This window comes from Gastrolobium bilobum, unplaced genomic scaffold, assembly GCF_033153095.1.
Source record: "Gastrolobium bilobum isolate Gb01-03AN ecotype WA unplaced genomic scaffold, APGP_CSIRO_Gbil_v1 utg16495, whole genome shotgun sequence".
Classification (NCBI taxonomy): Eukaryota; Viridiplantae; Streptophyta; class Magnoliopsida; order Fabales; family Fabaceae; genus Gastrolobium; species Gastrolobium bilobum.
In genome coordinates this window covers 250,993-267,456 of record NW_026897958.1, presented here as the reverse complement: position 1 = coordinate 267,456, position 16,464 = coordinate 250,993, and the positions used below count along the sequence as shown (strand labels likewise).

General features: G+C 33.4%; 2 protein-coding genes across 2 annotated transcripts; both read right to left on the bottom strand.

Annotated features, from left to right (window-relative positions):
* Positions 1–298: 298 nt before the first annotated feature.
* Positions 299–4,231, bottom strand: LOC133311745 (cell number regulator 2-like). The gene is made up of 5 exons (XM_061512837.1): positions 3,677–4,231; positions 3,175–3,238; positions 2,855–3,019; positions 1,092–1,157; positions 299–908 (listed from the first exon to the last, which is right to left on the bottom strand). The coding sequence occupies exons 1-5, from the start codon at positions 3,946–3,948 to the stop codon at positions 717–719; spliced, it is 759 nt and encodes a 252-aa protein (XP_061368821.1). The 5' UTR covers positions 3,949–4,231; the 3' UTR covers positions 299–716.
* A 6,028-nt stretch (positions 4,232–10,259) lies between these two features.
* On the bottom strand, positions 10,260–13,481 carry LOC133311721 (E3 ubiquitin-protein ligase CSU1). The gene is made up of 2 exons (XM_061512813.1): positions 13,134–13,481; positions 10,260–11,163 (listed from the first exon to the last, which is right to left on the bottom strand). The coding sequence occupies exons 1-2, from the start codon at positions 13,370–13,372 to the stop codon at positions 10,488–10,490; spliced, it is 915 nt and encodes a 304-aa protein (XP_061368797.1). The 5' UTR covers positions 13,373–13,481; the 3' UTR covers positions 10,260–10,487.
* Between the last annotated feature and the right edge of the window lie 2,983 nt (positions 13,482–16,464).

The following is a 16,464-nucleotide window of genomic DNA, read 5'->3' as shown; positions in this document are numbered from 1 at the left end:
CCTTATTTAAGAACATGATTCGAAGATTAAAAGTAACAACTTCCTCGCAGACTCTTTAACCATGTCCCAGTGGCAAGTGGCAACTAATATTATAATATTTTGTCACAATATAGGCTTCAAATTGCAACTTTAGTGGCCTCCTTAGAAAGCAAGTTAAACTTGAGCCAAAAAAATAAGCTTAATTTTTTATTGAGTCTAGCTAAGCTAAACTTGACTCTCTTCGAGCCTATCCAAAAATATTCACATGAAAGAGTGTTGCCACTCCCTAAATTCAGTAAAAACCGGGCCATTAGAGAGAATGAACAAGTTTTCATTATAATACAACAATTAAGATGACATTCTTTCAACAGCATAGAACTAATCAAAATGTATACTACTACATGGGATGGTTAAAATAAGATCCCATTAGTTGAGAATGAAAGACCCAATATGCACATTTGCAAACTAACATCTCTACCTACTGGGATAATTTTTAAAAACAACATTGTTCTCCATCCTAAAGTCATGCAAATCCTAGAGGGAAAGAGCATACATTTATTGTTTCCCGTGGACTGCTAATACTTAGTCCTAGTATGAACTGTCTGTTGCAGCCGTCATTACATTCATTTCTTGGCCAAGAAATTTGATGAGAATTTGGAATGCAATATGAGGTGCAGACACTAGGGATAGAATTAAGATGAAGAGCCATTGATTCAAAACATACCCACTACTTAGATTCAAGATTGATTGCTGATATCTATGCTCTTTTCAGTGCAACTTTCATCATTAGACTTGATGGATTCGATAGGAGGAGGACATAACTCATAGAGTGCTTTACTCACATCCCTAACGCCACCTATGCACATTGTGTCGCCCCGACCATGCCAAATGCCATCTTGAACGTTGTTCATCTCCAGTGTTCTTGACTCCTGCATCATATTACAAAGATACAAAAATTCAATACAATGAATGATGCCAATTATACATATCCCCCCATTTTGGTTATGGCCATCACTAGTTTGAAAATTTTTCCATTATCAATAGCTTTATCTCAGAAAACAGTTAAATTAGTCTATACAACCCAAGCTAAGAAGAGAGAATTTTGAAATGACCTGACATAAGGTACAACAAGGACAGACAAAATGATAAACACAATCGTCCAACGAGCTATCACTACCCTGAAAAAGGTGCCAATTAATAGTGTTAGATATACGAACGCAGCCAAAATTACATCAAAGTTAGTCAACCTATATTCGACATAAAAATAAAAGCACGTACCTGACAAAAATAAAGCCAACATGCATTACAACCCACACACTAGGAAGTCACATAACTCAAAGTATCAAATATAAAACAATCATACTCCAACCAGTGTTTTAAAACCCCACCCCGCCCCCGGGTTGACCCGGGTCAACCCTAACCCCTCTCCTCTGAGGGTTGGGGTCACAAGTTGGATTCTATATGCATATCGACCCCTCCGACCCCCAAAACTCGGCCAGGTTTTAGTGACTCCCGGGTCAAAGGGAGTCACTGCATGTTTTTTTTTTTTTTTAAATTCCATGAAACAACATCGTTTTATTAAAAAAATAAAATAAAAATGCTTGCAGACCTAAATCTAATTGTTTTCTTCTCTCCCAGCGACATAAATGTCTTCAATCTTCACCTCGCTGCCGTGAATCTTCTAGAAAAGGTAAGAATTTTACCCATTCAAATGAAATACTAATGGTCGTTGATGGAAAACAAAAACTCATTCTTACTTCCTTTAAATTTTCCTTTGTCAGGGACCTTCTCAAAAGAGACAGAACCAGGTCAGCGTAGTGACCTCATTAGAATATGAGTTTTGTACTTTGACATCTTGATACTTTAATTAGGTTGTGTAATATTGACTTGTGGTTGTAATTGGTGAATTATGTTAAGTATATTTTGAATCTTTGATGATTGGTGGTTTGATTTTTAATATTTTCATATAGGATATATATATTTATATTTTTTTAATATATAAAATTGGGTTAGCGTAGTGACCCTGCAACCCCCCGGTGGAACCCGTGACCTCGGCCGGATCGATGGTCAGGCTGGGTTGTTAAATACTGACTCCAACACATGTGCATGCAGGCAAAAGTGCAAAATGAATATTGCTACATCCTCCATCACAGTAGTACAAATGAATAAAGGAGACAACACAATGGTTTTGTCATTTGATCGCATATTAGAATGTTCTTCATAGAATGGATCTTCTCATATGACATAAGGTCATCTGAAAGAATTTCAGCCGTTCAAATACAAATTAACGGTGATAGGGGAGTGCATTAAGATAAAGGGTGAAAAAACAATGACCGTTGATTTGTATCTAGACGATCGATTTATATTAAACTACATAGACAACAAGATAAATAAATAATACATACAGTCCAAAATGTTGTCAGATCATACTTTTTAACATCATAAGCTCTCTTTTGTGCCAGCAGTTTATACTCAATGTGATAAAATATATAATTTCAGTAGATCTGTAGAAACTCACAAAATGCGTATTCTCCCAAGTGTGTAAACTACCAAATTTATTCAACTAGTTTGTTGTCCGTAAACAGACAAATTAAACCCGTACATTCCACTCCCCACTCCAACTATGTGAATTGCCATATTTACACCAGAGTCAGCATTAATGATCAGCTAGTAATAATTTCATTACAAATATTAGGAGAATGAGTATAAATGTATAATTCAACAATATCTCTATTAGTATTTATAAACAAGAAAACAAGACAAAACTTATGATTCAGATAGAAGGAAACATATGAATATCTCTGTCAAAACCTATCTATAAATACCTTATACCTAAGTGTCAATAAACAGTTATAGTATAAGCAGAAATACCCACCTTGATGTTGAATTTCTTTCGCATACAAGTTCGGTAGAATCCTAAATACGCTCCAACAGTAACGATGAAGGCAACTGCTATGTACAGAAAGTAGGGACGCCTCGTGACAGTAAAGGCAATGAAGTTAAGCAAAGCACCGGTAGCAAGAAGAAAATAAACTATTGCCTGTAATACAAAGTAAGTAAATTTAAACTTCAGAGATATATTTTAAAAAATAAAAAAGATGAATATGGAAATCGCCAATTCTGAAAGTGATTCCCTTTAGTTAAAGTATTAAGCTATGGTTTGATAATTTGAATTTCCAAGCAATTTAAATATACCTGAATATAGCAAGAGCCAAAACCAGCTCGCTTCATGTTCTTCCCAAATCGGTAGCAAGGACAACTGCAACACAAAATGAGCTACTATTTATAGGCATGATATATCATACAAATCCTTGTAAACAACCGCAAACTCCCATCACATTATCCATGCAGAGTGTCTTTTGGCATTTTAGTCTTTCATTGGCCAAAAGCATTCAATGTGCAGAGAATGTCACAAATCCCTCACCCCGAGCTGAGAAAATAATAATAATAATAATAATAAATAGTAAAACCAGCCAGTTGTGAATGGAAACCCATCGCAAAAAAATGCTAAACCATTTCTTTCAAAATTATTATAACTAATGTTATTTTCCACCAAAACAAGGAAAAAGCATTCAAAATGAACAGTATCACTGCAAATTCACATCTTCAAATCATACAGAATATCAAACACAATCAATCATCTCAAAAGACAATTTTTTTTTTATTTATAAAAAAAGCACATAATACAGAAATTCACCATGCAGATTCAAGAGCGATAGTGCGGTCATCGAAGCAATCGAGGAGTTCACCCTCCCACATCCTCAAAACCCCACCGTGCTGTTCTTCATCGCCAGCACCAAGGGTTCCCCCAAGCTTCCCCCAAGTTCCATGCGCAGTTTGCAACGCCACTGAGGAGCAAAGCATGTCAAAATCCAAAACCGCCATGCCCTCCAAAAGCCTCTCTTTTTCTTCCTCCCCATCCCCTTCCTTTGCCTCCTCCAACACCACAACTCTCTCCAAATCCCCCATTGCCGCAAAACCCAAAATCCGCTTAGCCCTTTCTCTTCTTCTCTTCCCCCAACTACTCTATATTCTCCCCCAAAATCCCTCCTTTTCGTTTCTTTAAGACACCTCTCGCGGTTTTACTTTCTGGGTTTTCAGGAAAAAAGAAGAAAGATTAATTTTTTCAATTAAAAAAAAAAAAAAGACACAGTGCGGATTGTTATGTTGTTGGTGGGGCGTAGGTTTATGTAATGAAAGCTAGTGGGAGATGTTTGTTCCGGTTGGCTATATTATGATTATATTGTAATAGTGATCCCATGGTTGGCGGGTAATAATGGCGTGTGGAACCCATAAATGTCCGATTGGATCCTCTTCCGTTGAAAAAAAATATCATCTAGGTATGTTATTTGTCAAAGTAAAGTCTCTCGTAGTTTGTAACAAAAAATAGGAAACAATGACTCTCGAGATAAGATTCTCTCCTACACATTTTTTTATAATTTGTCATTTTTTTTAGGTGGTGGAGTACATAAGTTTGTCTCTATGATATGAGGTAACATATCTCCTTTAACATGAGATTAATAAAACGCTAAAAAATATGATCTCTGCTTTTGTTTCTTCTAAAAAAAACTTATATTAGTCTTTTTTTAGGGACTAAATAGGATTTTCATTTCATTTTTGAAGAATCACATTTTCAAAGAATTGGAATTGTAGAAAGACTAAATGTTGACTTTTTTTTGTAAGGGACAAAAGTGAAGACCATATTTTTTGTTAGGGACCCAAAATGTGTTTTACTCTATTTGTTATTTAATTACAACTATCTATTGATGATGAGATAAGATAGAAAAATTATATGATTTTTAAATAAATAATTATAATCGAATAACATGATCACATAATTATTTTTTCACATGAGATGATACAAATCCCTATTTAGGTGATAATGCTTTACCACATGATCACTAGAATATAGCTAAGATTTTTAGATTTTTCCCCCCAATTATTAAGAAAAATACTAATTTCATTTTATATCAAATAATTATTTGATGTTCTTTCATTTTGAAAATTTCAACCCCCTCTCACTTTTGGTCTCTTAATAATGGGTCCCACCTAAATTTTCTGTAAAATAAGAATAATATTTTCTAATTATTAATTACGGTCTACTAATTTTGATTTTGGATCTTCCTAAATGAAACTTCAGTCGTAAATAATAAACGTGATCAATTTCTCAGATAAGTGGAGAACACAAAAGATAAGTCAAACCTGCCCACCAAAAATTAAATATCTAAATTATAAAATTATTCCATTTTCTGTAGATTAAGTTTAAATTTAATACATAAAATAGGTTATATTATATTACTATGTATATTCGTGTGGAAAATTCAATGGTTTGAATGGATTGAATGTGTAGCCAAATTTACTGTCAAGGAATCAAGGCAAGTTGCGTTTTCTAGCATATGGCTTTTATGAATTTGATTGGTTATTGGGATATGGTAATAATAGACAACTTTCTTTAAAAAGTCGAAATCACGTATTAAATTAAAAAAAGGGGCTAAAAGTTAATCAGAAAGCGATGTTAGTATTCTATACTATTCTAATCTAATCATGAGTCTCTATTAGCAAATACTCAGTCAGGATGTTGATTACTAGTTCTAGGAGGAAATTACTAATTCAACCAATAAGAGGTTGCTAATATATATGTAACAAATCATTTGATTACTATTATAAATAGGTAATCCTTCCAATAATTACCTTAATTCAACCAATAAGAGGTTGCTAATATATATATGTAACAAATCATTATATTACTATTATAAATATGTAATCCTTCCAATAATTACCTTCTTAATAAATTGTTCCAAGATTTTAATTTTGAACCTCCCTCTCTCGTGTACAGCTCATTTACACCTTTGTTGGTGCAGAAGAAAACGAAAACTGTTGGATTAACACTTATTTTCATATTTTGTATAAAATTAAATATGCTATGCTATATACTGTTTTTTTGTTTATTTCCCGCAATATCTTTCACATGGTAAGTTTATATTAGAAAAACAGGCGATTATTTTTCGAAAATCTAAAGTTAAATAGGATTGCTTGTAATGGAAAAATTGAAATAATATTACTTCAATTTTGAAAGAATTAATATACTAAGTTTGTACAAATTGTAATTTTCAAATTGGTTAAATACATCGCTAAGTAATTGAATTAGAAAAACAGGCGATTATTTTTCGAAAATCTAAAGTTAAATAGGATTGCTTGTAATGGAAAAATTGAAATAATATTACTTCAATTTTGAAAGAATTAATATACTAAGTTTGTACAAATTGTAATTTTCAAATTGGTTAAATACATCGCTAAGTAATTGAATTATCATAATTTGTGATTATTGACAAAGTACTACTTCGATGAACAAAATAGAGATAATGAACAAATGGGAAGAATTAAAAAAAAAAAATATATTTCTGCTTGTTTGCGTTTAAAATGGACAAAAACCCACACCAAAAAAAAATAAAAAAAAAATAATGGACAAAAACCAATGTGCAAGGTTGTTGGGTCGGGTTAAACTTAAAAAGTTGGAGACTTGCCCTCTATATTATATCATTTTTATATAAGAGAGATATAAGGAAAAATTATAAAAGTGGGTGATGGGAGGTGAATTATAGACAGCGGCAAAGAAGACCGTGCCGTCATGTGTCATTGCCCACCAAACCTAAGCCACCTTGAGCTGTATTTTCACCATCTTGTGCCTTGACAAATGACAATGTTTTCTATTTTCCTTTTTGGGTTTAGCGTGTATTATTTAAAAAGATACAAGTTGTGTTTTTTTAGTGATTTACACAGAGTACGACTAGGGGTGCTAAACGAGTCAGGGCCTTACAGGGGCCTTTGGCTCAGCTCGTGAAGGCCTGAGCTTACATGTCTAAAATTGATTGTTGGACTCAGGCTTAGACTTGTATAAAAGCTCGTTTAATAAAAAGGTCTTAGGCTCCAATTCAAAAGCTCGGCCTTAGAGCCTCTCAGGCTTGCCTATTATATTAATATTTTTTTTATTTTTTATACTACTTGTGATAGCTCTCTCTCTTCTCAATTCATTTCATCCTATTTTATTAATTAAACAGACTTTTTAAATGATTTTGTTTTATATTATGCTATTTGGATATACATTAAATTTATGAATATTTATGGAATTACTAGTGCTGTTGATTGAATATTTTGTTTGGATAAATTTTTGTTGTATTATTTTTTTTAAACAGGCTAAACAAGGCTTTTTTTTTTGTAAATGAGTCAGGTCACATGCTGATATTATATTCGTAATAGGTAACAGGCTAAAGTCAGTCTGACACATTTGAACACAGGCTCGGCCCGTTAAGACCAAAGCTCGGCTCGGCTCGTTAACACCCCTAAGTACGACCAATTGTACTTTGTGTAATTCTAAAAAGTTACTTTTTTTCACTTTACACGTCAGCGATATGACTGAAAAAAGAGAGAGAAAAAGCAACTTTTCAGTTTTACCACACAAGGTACGACCGATCGTACTTTGTATAAAACAACTAAAATGACACAAGTTTGTGTCAATCAAAAGAATACTTCTTTTTCCCTTCCTTTTTACCTCCTTAATTGTATGCACGTAAAATTTTGTTAAAAAATACTTTATGGGTTTAACATATCTATTTTGCTGCTAAGTGTTGTCGAAAAAAAAAATTACACCAAACATAGAAATATTTTTCTCATACTTAATATTGTTAAATTTATTTTAAATTTATACTACCTACACTAATAATTTTTCAAATAACTTATGTATATATTCTGATAATTGTATACATTAATTTATATATTTTAATTATTATGAACTGCAATCAAATCTATTTTTTTCAATAAAAATAAGTTTTAAGTTATGACTATATGAACGGCATAAAATTCTCTTAATTAAGTGATTCTTTTGATTAGGCGTGAATATATATATAATTCTTATTAGTAAGATTAATCCCTTGAGCCATGATAAAAAGGAAACTAGGGTTAATCTTGTCGAAACAATTTTGCAACTTGACTTATTAATAATTGTGAACAAAAACTGATATCAATTATAGAGTAAAATCCTAATCTTTCAGCAGGAATATTAGAGTAAGCGTGACAATCTTTTGAAATAGCAAAAAATATATTTCGAAATAAATAAATCTAAATCTTTGATATTTTAATTTTATGCAATGTTAGTTTTATTATTCCTTAGATTTTTTTACCCTCAAAATTAAAGTATCTTCAATGCCTTACAAAATGATGGCCACAATTAACAAGTAGCAGCGTGTAGGGCATTTGCCTGAAAATGAAAGAGTTCCACACTTTGATTTAAGCTTTTGCTTTTTGTGGGGTTGTGGTTTTTGCATCTCGTTCGTATGTAAGAGCGGAATGCAACAGCTCCCGTGCATTCAGCTATTCTGATGGGATTAGACTTTACAGATAATAATGTTAGATTTGGACAAATTCCCTTTTCACGTGACTATTGCAGGTCCTGGTCATCTTCACGAAAAATAATTTAATACCAAAGTCGGGAAGTGATGTTCACACCAAAATGTCAATTATATGCAAATGCAACAACCAAAATCAATTTTATTATTACTTTTTTTATGTAACCGATCAAACTCGGCAAACCACTATCCATCAAAATTTTATAGCTGTCTATTACTAATTGAAGAGTTAGCAATTGCTTGTTTGGTAAATTCAAATTAAGAGCTAATTAACAATCTAATTCCTGCTTATCAGGGTCTCATCTATTTATAATTGGCTTTTTGACCCTTATAACCCTTTACTAATAATTAATTACCAAATTGACCTTCATTATAAACTATTTCAAAAATTTAACCCCCTCAAAAAACATAACACCAATCTGCCTATGTTTGACCGTTGACCACGAAGCCTACCCGGGTACACCCCTATCTACCCGGGTATATTTTGAAATTTTTTGTTTACCCGGATAGAAAAATATGTACCCGGGTATTGTTCTTGATTGCTTGAATTATTTACCCGGGTACGGATGAGTGTACCCGGGTAAATCTTGTATCAGAGACTTTGAGACTTTGTAACACCACTATCCCAAGCGCATAATTTAGTGCACCTTGGCATTCCAACTCGTGTAACACCACTGGAGATTATAAGCTAACCATTTGTTCCTAAATCTATACATAGAATTGTTTGACATACCAGAAACGGAAGGACAGTAATATATAGTAGAGACATTGGAAAAAAAAAAACACACACACACAAAGAAACAAAAATTGTCTGTATTCATTTATTCAGAAGGAAACGATAGTTGATAATTCACGAACTCCAAAATTGGGCATACAAGATTTACCCGGGTACACTAATCCGTACCCGGGTAAATAATTCAAGCAATCAAGAACAATACCCGGGTACACACCTTTTTACCCGGGTAAACAAAAAATTTCAAAATATACCCGGGTAGGTAGGGGTGTACCCGGGTAGGCTTCGTGGTCAACGGTCAAACAGGGGCAGATTGGTGTTATGTTTTTTGAGAGGGTTAAATTTTTGAAATAGTTTATAATGAAGGTCAATTTGGTAATTAATTATTAGTAAAGGGTTATAAGGGTCAAAAAGCCATTTATAATTACTTGACCTCTTCAACGTAGGGTGTTGGAAGGTGGAGATATAGCCAGGAATATTGTGGAGATAAAATTTTAAAATTTACCCTACCTAACTTTAGAAATATTTAAATGTTTAAAAAGCTTACAAAATTTCTCTAGTAAATATCTTCATTAATCATCTAAAAAATTTACAATTAGTTTTCTAAAAATTCTTGTAAAATCTAATTAATCTAATCTATTCAGGGATCTATCCTGTTCTTGAATTGTTATGGTTTAAGAATGATGAATACTTCAAAATGTTCATTGTATTGGTCTTTTATATCCACCATATCAAATCCTTGGCCTAGATTTTATAATTTCTTACGTCTTAAAATCATAGTTCACAACACAAGGGCCAAGCATATGAATATAAAAAATACAGGTAATGTTTGATCTGGACAAATTTCTTATCACGTGACTAGAAGGTCCAGCTCATGTTCACGCCCAAATATCAATTATATACAATAACCAAAATCAATATTATTATTATCTTTTTGTCATGTACCCGAACCAAGTTGGTATACAACTATCCATCAAAGTTTTATAGCTGTTTAATAATTTAATATTGACTAACTCCACCTACCATGGTAGATGATTCTATATCGCCTACCAATCTACGTTGATGCTCCCCTACCCGTGCACAATAGGGCTACTATACAGCTTAGATTGCGTCCTATATACATTTTAATATTTCCAAGCACCAGTATTAATGGAACAAGCTCACTTTTCAAATTATAAGGTAGAAAAATAAAATAAAAATTACACGAAGTAGAACAGGTCTTTTCTTTTTTCTTTTTTTGGTACAAGAAGTAGAACAGCTCTTAGATAAGACAGATAATGATGAGTATAATACGGTAACATGAAGAAGTTAATGCACATTTTTCTTATCCCGAATGGAGTATCATACACCCGACAAGCTAAATCAATTGGGCTTCAAGTCTTCATTGCAGGTCTAACCAGCCCCAACCCAGAACCACTTCCCAAATGCTTGAAATCTCTGGCTTCAAGATGATCCCCATGACCGGCAAAACCTGTCCCACCTTTCTCCAAATTCACCAAATGTCTCTCTTTACATGCCTTGTCGCAAACAAGGCAAACCTTATCCACAGCCATAAATCTGTCAGCACATTTTTTGCAAAATACATGCCCACATGAACTAAGAGCCACAAGTGACATTGTGTTGGTGAGAGTAACTTTGCAGCTAGGACAAATGTAGGTCCTATCAAAAGCCTTGGATTTTTTCTGCTCACTAGTATCTTCAGTGAACAGGACAGGGAATAGTGTCTTTAACTTCAGTTTCTCATTGCCTTCTGGACAGATGGTATTGGTAGAAGGTGCTTCTACTTTAACAGAAGCTTCTGGCGTAGCAGAAGGAAGCCAAAATGCCTTCATTGTCCGAAGGGCTTCCTCCTCATAGGAAGTGACCTTCACACTGTTTGCCCCATGGAAACCATTCTTATCACGGCTATAATTTCTATCACTGTATTGTGGAACGGCACCATGATTTTGCTGATCAAAAGCATCAAGCTCTTTAGCCTTTTGCAACATCAATCTCTCTTCTTCCTCTTCTTTTTCTTGCTTCTGCTGAGCAGCATGTGCCACAAGCTTCCTGTTTTGTTGTAAATATCAACATCACAACTACATCATTAAGGTTCTCCAACATAACAGTGTTTATATCCATACCAGGAAAAAACATAACATAAACAAAGATAATATATATTTAAAGTTCTGAGCAATTAATGGAAGTTATTCTCCATAAAAACTCAGAACAGCAGCCTCTGGATAAAACTGGTAAATTCATTTTGTATATTATAAGAAAAATACAAAATCTCAGCAACCGTTGATAGAACAAAAAGTTTAACAACTCATGCAACATCCAAAACAAGTTATGGCCCCTAAGGGGCAAGATAAAATATATTAAGAAAATTTTCTGATGCATTATAAATTATACCAACATTGATGACAAAGGAAAGTAAAACTAAATTGAGCAAATTGAAAGCTCATTGAAGAGTGGTATCGATGGTCAACTGGAACCATATTCCAGATTTAAAAAATGCTGATGGCAAGTACATGCTATGAAGCATACAACTTCAGTGGCACACAAAAATGAGCAGAATCGTGATATGGCAATCATCAGATAGACAGCAACACTTGGTAAATAATGTGGTTATGAGAAAAATTTATACTTTTTCTCGTTAGTTAATTCACAGAAAGTCAAAGTATTCAGAAATCCCCCTAATTATCATTTCAATATTTCATTATCATAATCACACATAGCATACAAGAGTGCCTTAAATCTTGGATTTTATCCTTTCTTGCAAGACATTTGCCACAAAACTGGGAAACGAAAAAGGGGCTAAAAAGGGATATCCATATAATCCTGTATTATTCTCTAAAAAAAACCTGATTAAATCCGTATTAAGAACCCCACAAGTTAATTATTCAAATCCTACAGAGCAAGCAAACTTCTTGAACAAGAGAATAATTTCTTAAATTTTCTCACTAACCTGTTTCCAAATTTTAAATAAGTGGTGTCCCGCTCAAAAAAATTAAAATCATAGTTCATTAAACTTTTCAGTTTTCATCATGTAATATGTTCAAACTTTCATTGTTATCAGTTCCTCTTGTTCATATTTAATCATCATCTAGCATGCAAACATGTATGTATACCCATTTTAAAAGCCAATAAGCACATATATATAATATGATATTTTATTTCAAAATTGGAGCTACTGTCACCATGAGGCAACCTCCTCTTTCCATAATCCAAATTCCAAACTCATGCAAAGTATATTCTTATTTGTCAATTTTTTCTTCAAGCTTTCTACCGACACTTGTCTCAAATCTTAAATAGGACATCACAGGTTAACAAAACCTTGAATCCGCATCTTGCATTAATGCTTCCATCCGGTGAGACATGAAAAAGAAAGGACTAATATTCATGAACAGGAGACCACCCTCCCCAGCGTGCTATACGCCAATACCCAGTTGCAATGGATGAAATTCAACTAAAACTCACAAAACAAATTTCAGTATTGCAGAAAGGATGCCTTAGACTATACAGCTCAACAAGCCATATTCCAAAGCATTCAAAAGTAGTGAGGGCGATTGATTATGAAAAAGAATAAAGCTATCTTGTAGAGAACTTCCTCTATGAATGCCACAACCCTAGCAAAATTATGCAGATTCTTTGTATGTCAGTAGCACCATACGGCTTTGAAAAAAAAAAATCATATCCAAATGGCAATAAGAACATACTTTGAACTTTTCACATTCACATCTAACCATAAAACCACAGTGATCCCATTCCCACCCTTACTCCAATGAAGATAACTACGAACGACCAATGAATTTCAATCATGCATGCACTTCAACTTGTATCCTATACTTCATAACTTCAACTAGAGAATTCAAACTAAATTAACATTAAACAAAATAGAAAATAGCATTGCAAGGTGCAACGGTTAGGAGAAGGCTTAGAATAAAAAAGGTTCATCCCTAACTATTTCTCTGAAACGAAAAAAATAAAATAATAAGGAAACCACAGAAGAGAAAGAGGGAGAATTAATGTTAGAAAACCTTTGAATGTCTTTCTTCTGAGACAACAAGCACTGGAGAATGCACTCTTTACAAAAGACATGTCCTTTTTGGCAGCTCATAGGGTCAATTAAGGGTTTGAGGCAGAGGCAGCAAGCATCGAAGGGCTTAATGGAGTCCCTGCCCAGCCTCTCCTTTTGGGTCCCATACCCAAGTTTCCGCTTCTCATCGTACGTGAAGAACGCGAGATCGTTGTTGTTTTTCGAGTGTCTCTGAGGCATCTCTTTCCCCAATCACAATTTTCAAATTTCAGAGCGTCGATTCGATCGTCCTCTAGACTTTCGAAAATTTCACAGAATGATGGAATAGGGTTTCAGATCTTCAACCTAAAAAACCCTTCGATTTGATTCCCAAATTTCATAACGAAGGAGAGAAGGAGGCGCAAAGGGCCTGCTAATGGGCTTCTGAGTTTTAATGGGCTTTGCAAATATGTATTTTTGTCAATATTTTCCTAAGTTTATCTCATGGTACTAATAATTATAAATCGACAAATAATCAATAATTAACAAAATCAAAGAATAACATTTTTTTCAGGTATACAAAGAATAACCTTCTTAATATTTAATTAATATAGTCAATGAATATAAGAAAATGTTATATTTATAAACTTTTACAAGTTAAATTATATATTTGAGGAAATACAGATATTTATATGTGTATTTCTAATAATAAAAACACTTTAAGTGTATATTTTTCGGAATATATAGTTTAAACTTGTAAATAAAAATTTTGTAACTTTTCATAAATATATGAATTTTATATTTATTACATTGCAGGAAGATACAATTAGAGGGGGGGCCATGATATTTTTCTTTTTAAAAAAAAAAAAAAAAAGGCACTCCTACCGATTGTTGGAATAAATTTTCGGTGCTATATTGCACCAAGATTCAGTGCATCCCATCAATGGGAGCATGACACATCTTAGAAGAGATAAAAAATTTGGTAGAGAAAAAAAGCTTTAACTGACATATAATATTTTTATTGGTGGGATGTACTGAATCTTTAGTGCAACAGTAACACCAAAAATTTATTCCGATTGCTGAGTGGGAATATGTTTCTATGTTATGTAACATTACATTATGTATACGTAGAAAAAGTGGTGTATTATTTTTTATTTTGGTATGCAAAGTGGTGTATTATTTTAAAGATGTAAAGTTGTGTCATTTTAAGTGAGAGAAAGAGATAGATTATGGAGTAGAGAGTGGACAAAATAAAAATAAAAATATGAGTCTCATCTCTTTATAAGAGTAAAATAATATAAATTATGTTATTTAAAAAGACAAATATTATCATAAGATTTGATCGGTGGTACTGTTTGGTTCCTGCTAATTATAATTCTTAAGAAGGAAAAGAGATTCAAATTCAAAATTGAATTAATTGGCCGTTAAAATTTAGTACAACGAATGTAATAAAAAAGAAGAAGCATATATTACAGTTTGAAGGGTTTATTTGTTGAATTTGGATTCTTTCGTATGAAAAAGTGATCATATAATTATATTATTTTATCACAATTATTCATTGATGATAAGATAAAAGAGAAAAAAAAATAATTTTTAAATAAGTAATTGTAATCAAATAACATAATCACGTAATTACTTTTATACACTAGAGCATCCAAATCCTTCTTTATTTGTTTGAGAAAAGTACAGTTGACAGAACACTCATCATCGATATTTGTTGTTCTTTGTTGAAAAATGAAGCAAAAATATAACTACAGTCACCGACAAAATACACAAGGAAAAACAAGTTCGCAACTCTTCTCAACTCAAAGCATGTGAGATCCGCCTTTTTTGCTATTTATTTATTCAAGTAATACAAGCTTCATGGCTTAATATGCCAAAAACTATTAGGATCAGCCATCCAGACGTGGTTGATCCAGCTTTGAATATATTTTTTAACATAAAACTCCACTTAAACGTGATTAAAAAAGCACAGAATATTACTCAACTTTATTACATCAAATTCAAGCAGCTACGATTTTGTCGTTCATTGTAGAAAGCACTTGGGCTCATAAGAGACTTTCGACATGTGTGGATACCAAAGGGCATTGTAGTAGTGACTATAATTCCCAGATAAAGGCTGTATCCATGATGTAGAATATTTTCCTTTTGCGTAATTGGTTCCCACATGCACACTATTGTACAATCTGAGACAAATGAGAGAGAAAAACCAACGGTTTTGGAGCTGATAGAATCCAAGGAATAAGCTCGGAAAAACTCCCCGAAAAGTATCTCTCGAGTTCGTGGTGGTAAATTTTGGCAAAAGCATACACTTACAACCACAAACACCCTCGAGCTCTTCTTCCAAAGCAACCATTTCACACACAAAGTCATTGCGAATTAAATTCCCACCCCCACCTCCTTTCTCGATTCCTTCAAATCTCGTTGGCTAACTTGACATTAATTTAGTTTAACATTCTTTAGGATAGTATTATCCATGCTCAACTTGCTACTTAAATAATAAATTATGTTTATGGAAGGCACGTGGACGTGTCGGATTTGCTTGGTCCCACTTCCATATTCTAAGGTTCAAAATAAGTTTATTCTATACTTGTGAATTCACATTAGAGGCTGTTCTTTCCTTTTTTTAATCGAAGACACAGCTTGCTTCTGTTATACTCCTACAAATATATTTGATGATCGCTTTTATTTAATACCAGGTGATCATCGAGTGTATTGTTTATAGAAGTAGTCTTGGAATAGAAGATTCTATATGTTGTTATGATTTGCTGTGATATGTTGTAACATGTAGTTTGTTAGGATATGTATAACTGAGTCCTATTGTAATTAGGTGTAGTTACTTATCTTTAGGAAGTTGTTTTACTATTTGGTAACAGACGGTTTGGTAACAGCCATAACAGCCCGTAACAGCCTATTCTATTCCAAATAGTATTTCCATTGATAGTACATCAATGTATCTTCTATTCCAACACTCCCCCTCAAGTTGGAGCATGAAGACATGAAATGCCTAACTTGGAAAGAACGGCAAGAAATGGAACACGACCAAGTGCTTTGGTGAAAATGTCTGCGAGTTGCAAATGAGAACGAACAAAAGTAGTTCGAATCGTCTTAGAAACCAACCTTTCCCGGACAAAATGGCAATCAATTTCAATGTGTTTAGTTCGCTCATGGAACACAGGATTTGCCGCGATATGTATAGCGGCTTGATTATCACAACATAATTCCATAGGATCATCATGGATAACATCAAGTGAAGCAAGAAAAGACTTCAACCATATCAATTCTGCTGTAGCGGCAGCCATGGAGCGGTACTCAGCCTCTGCTGAGGAGCGTGAGACAGTGAGTTGCTTCTT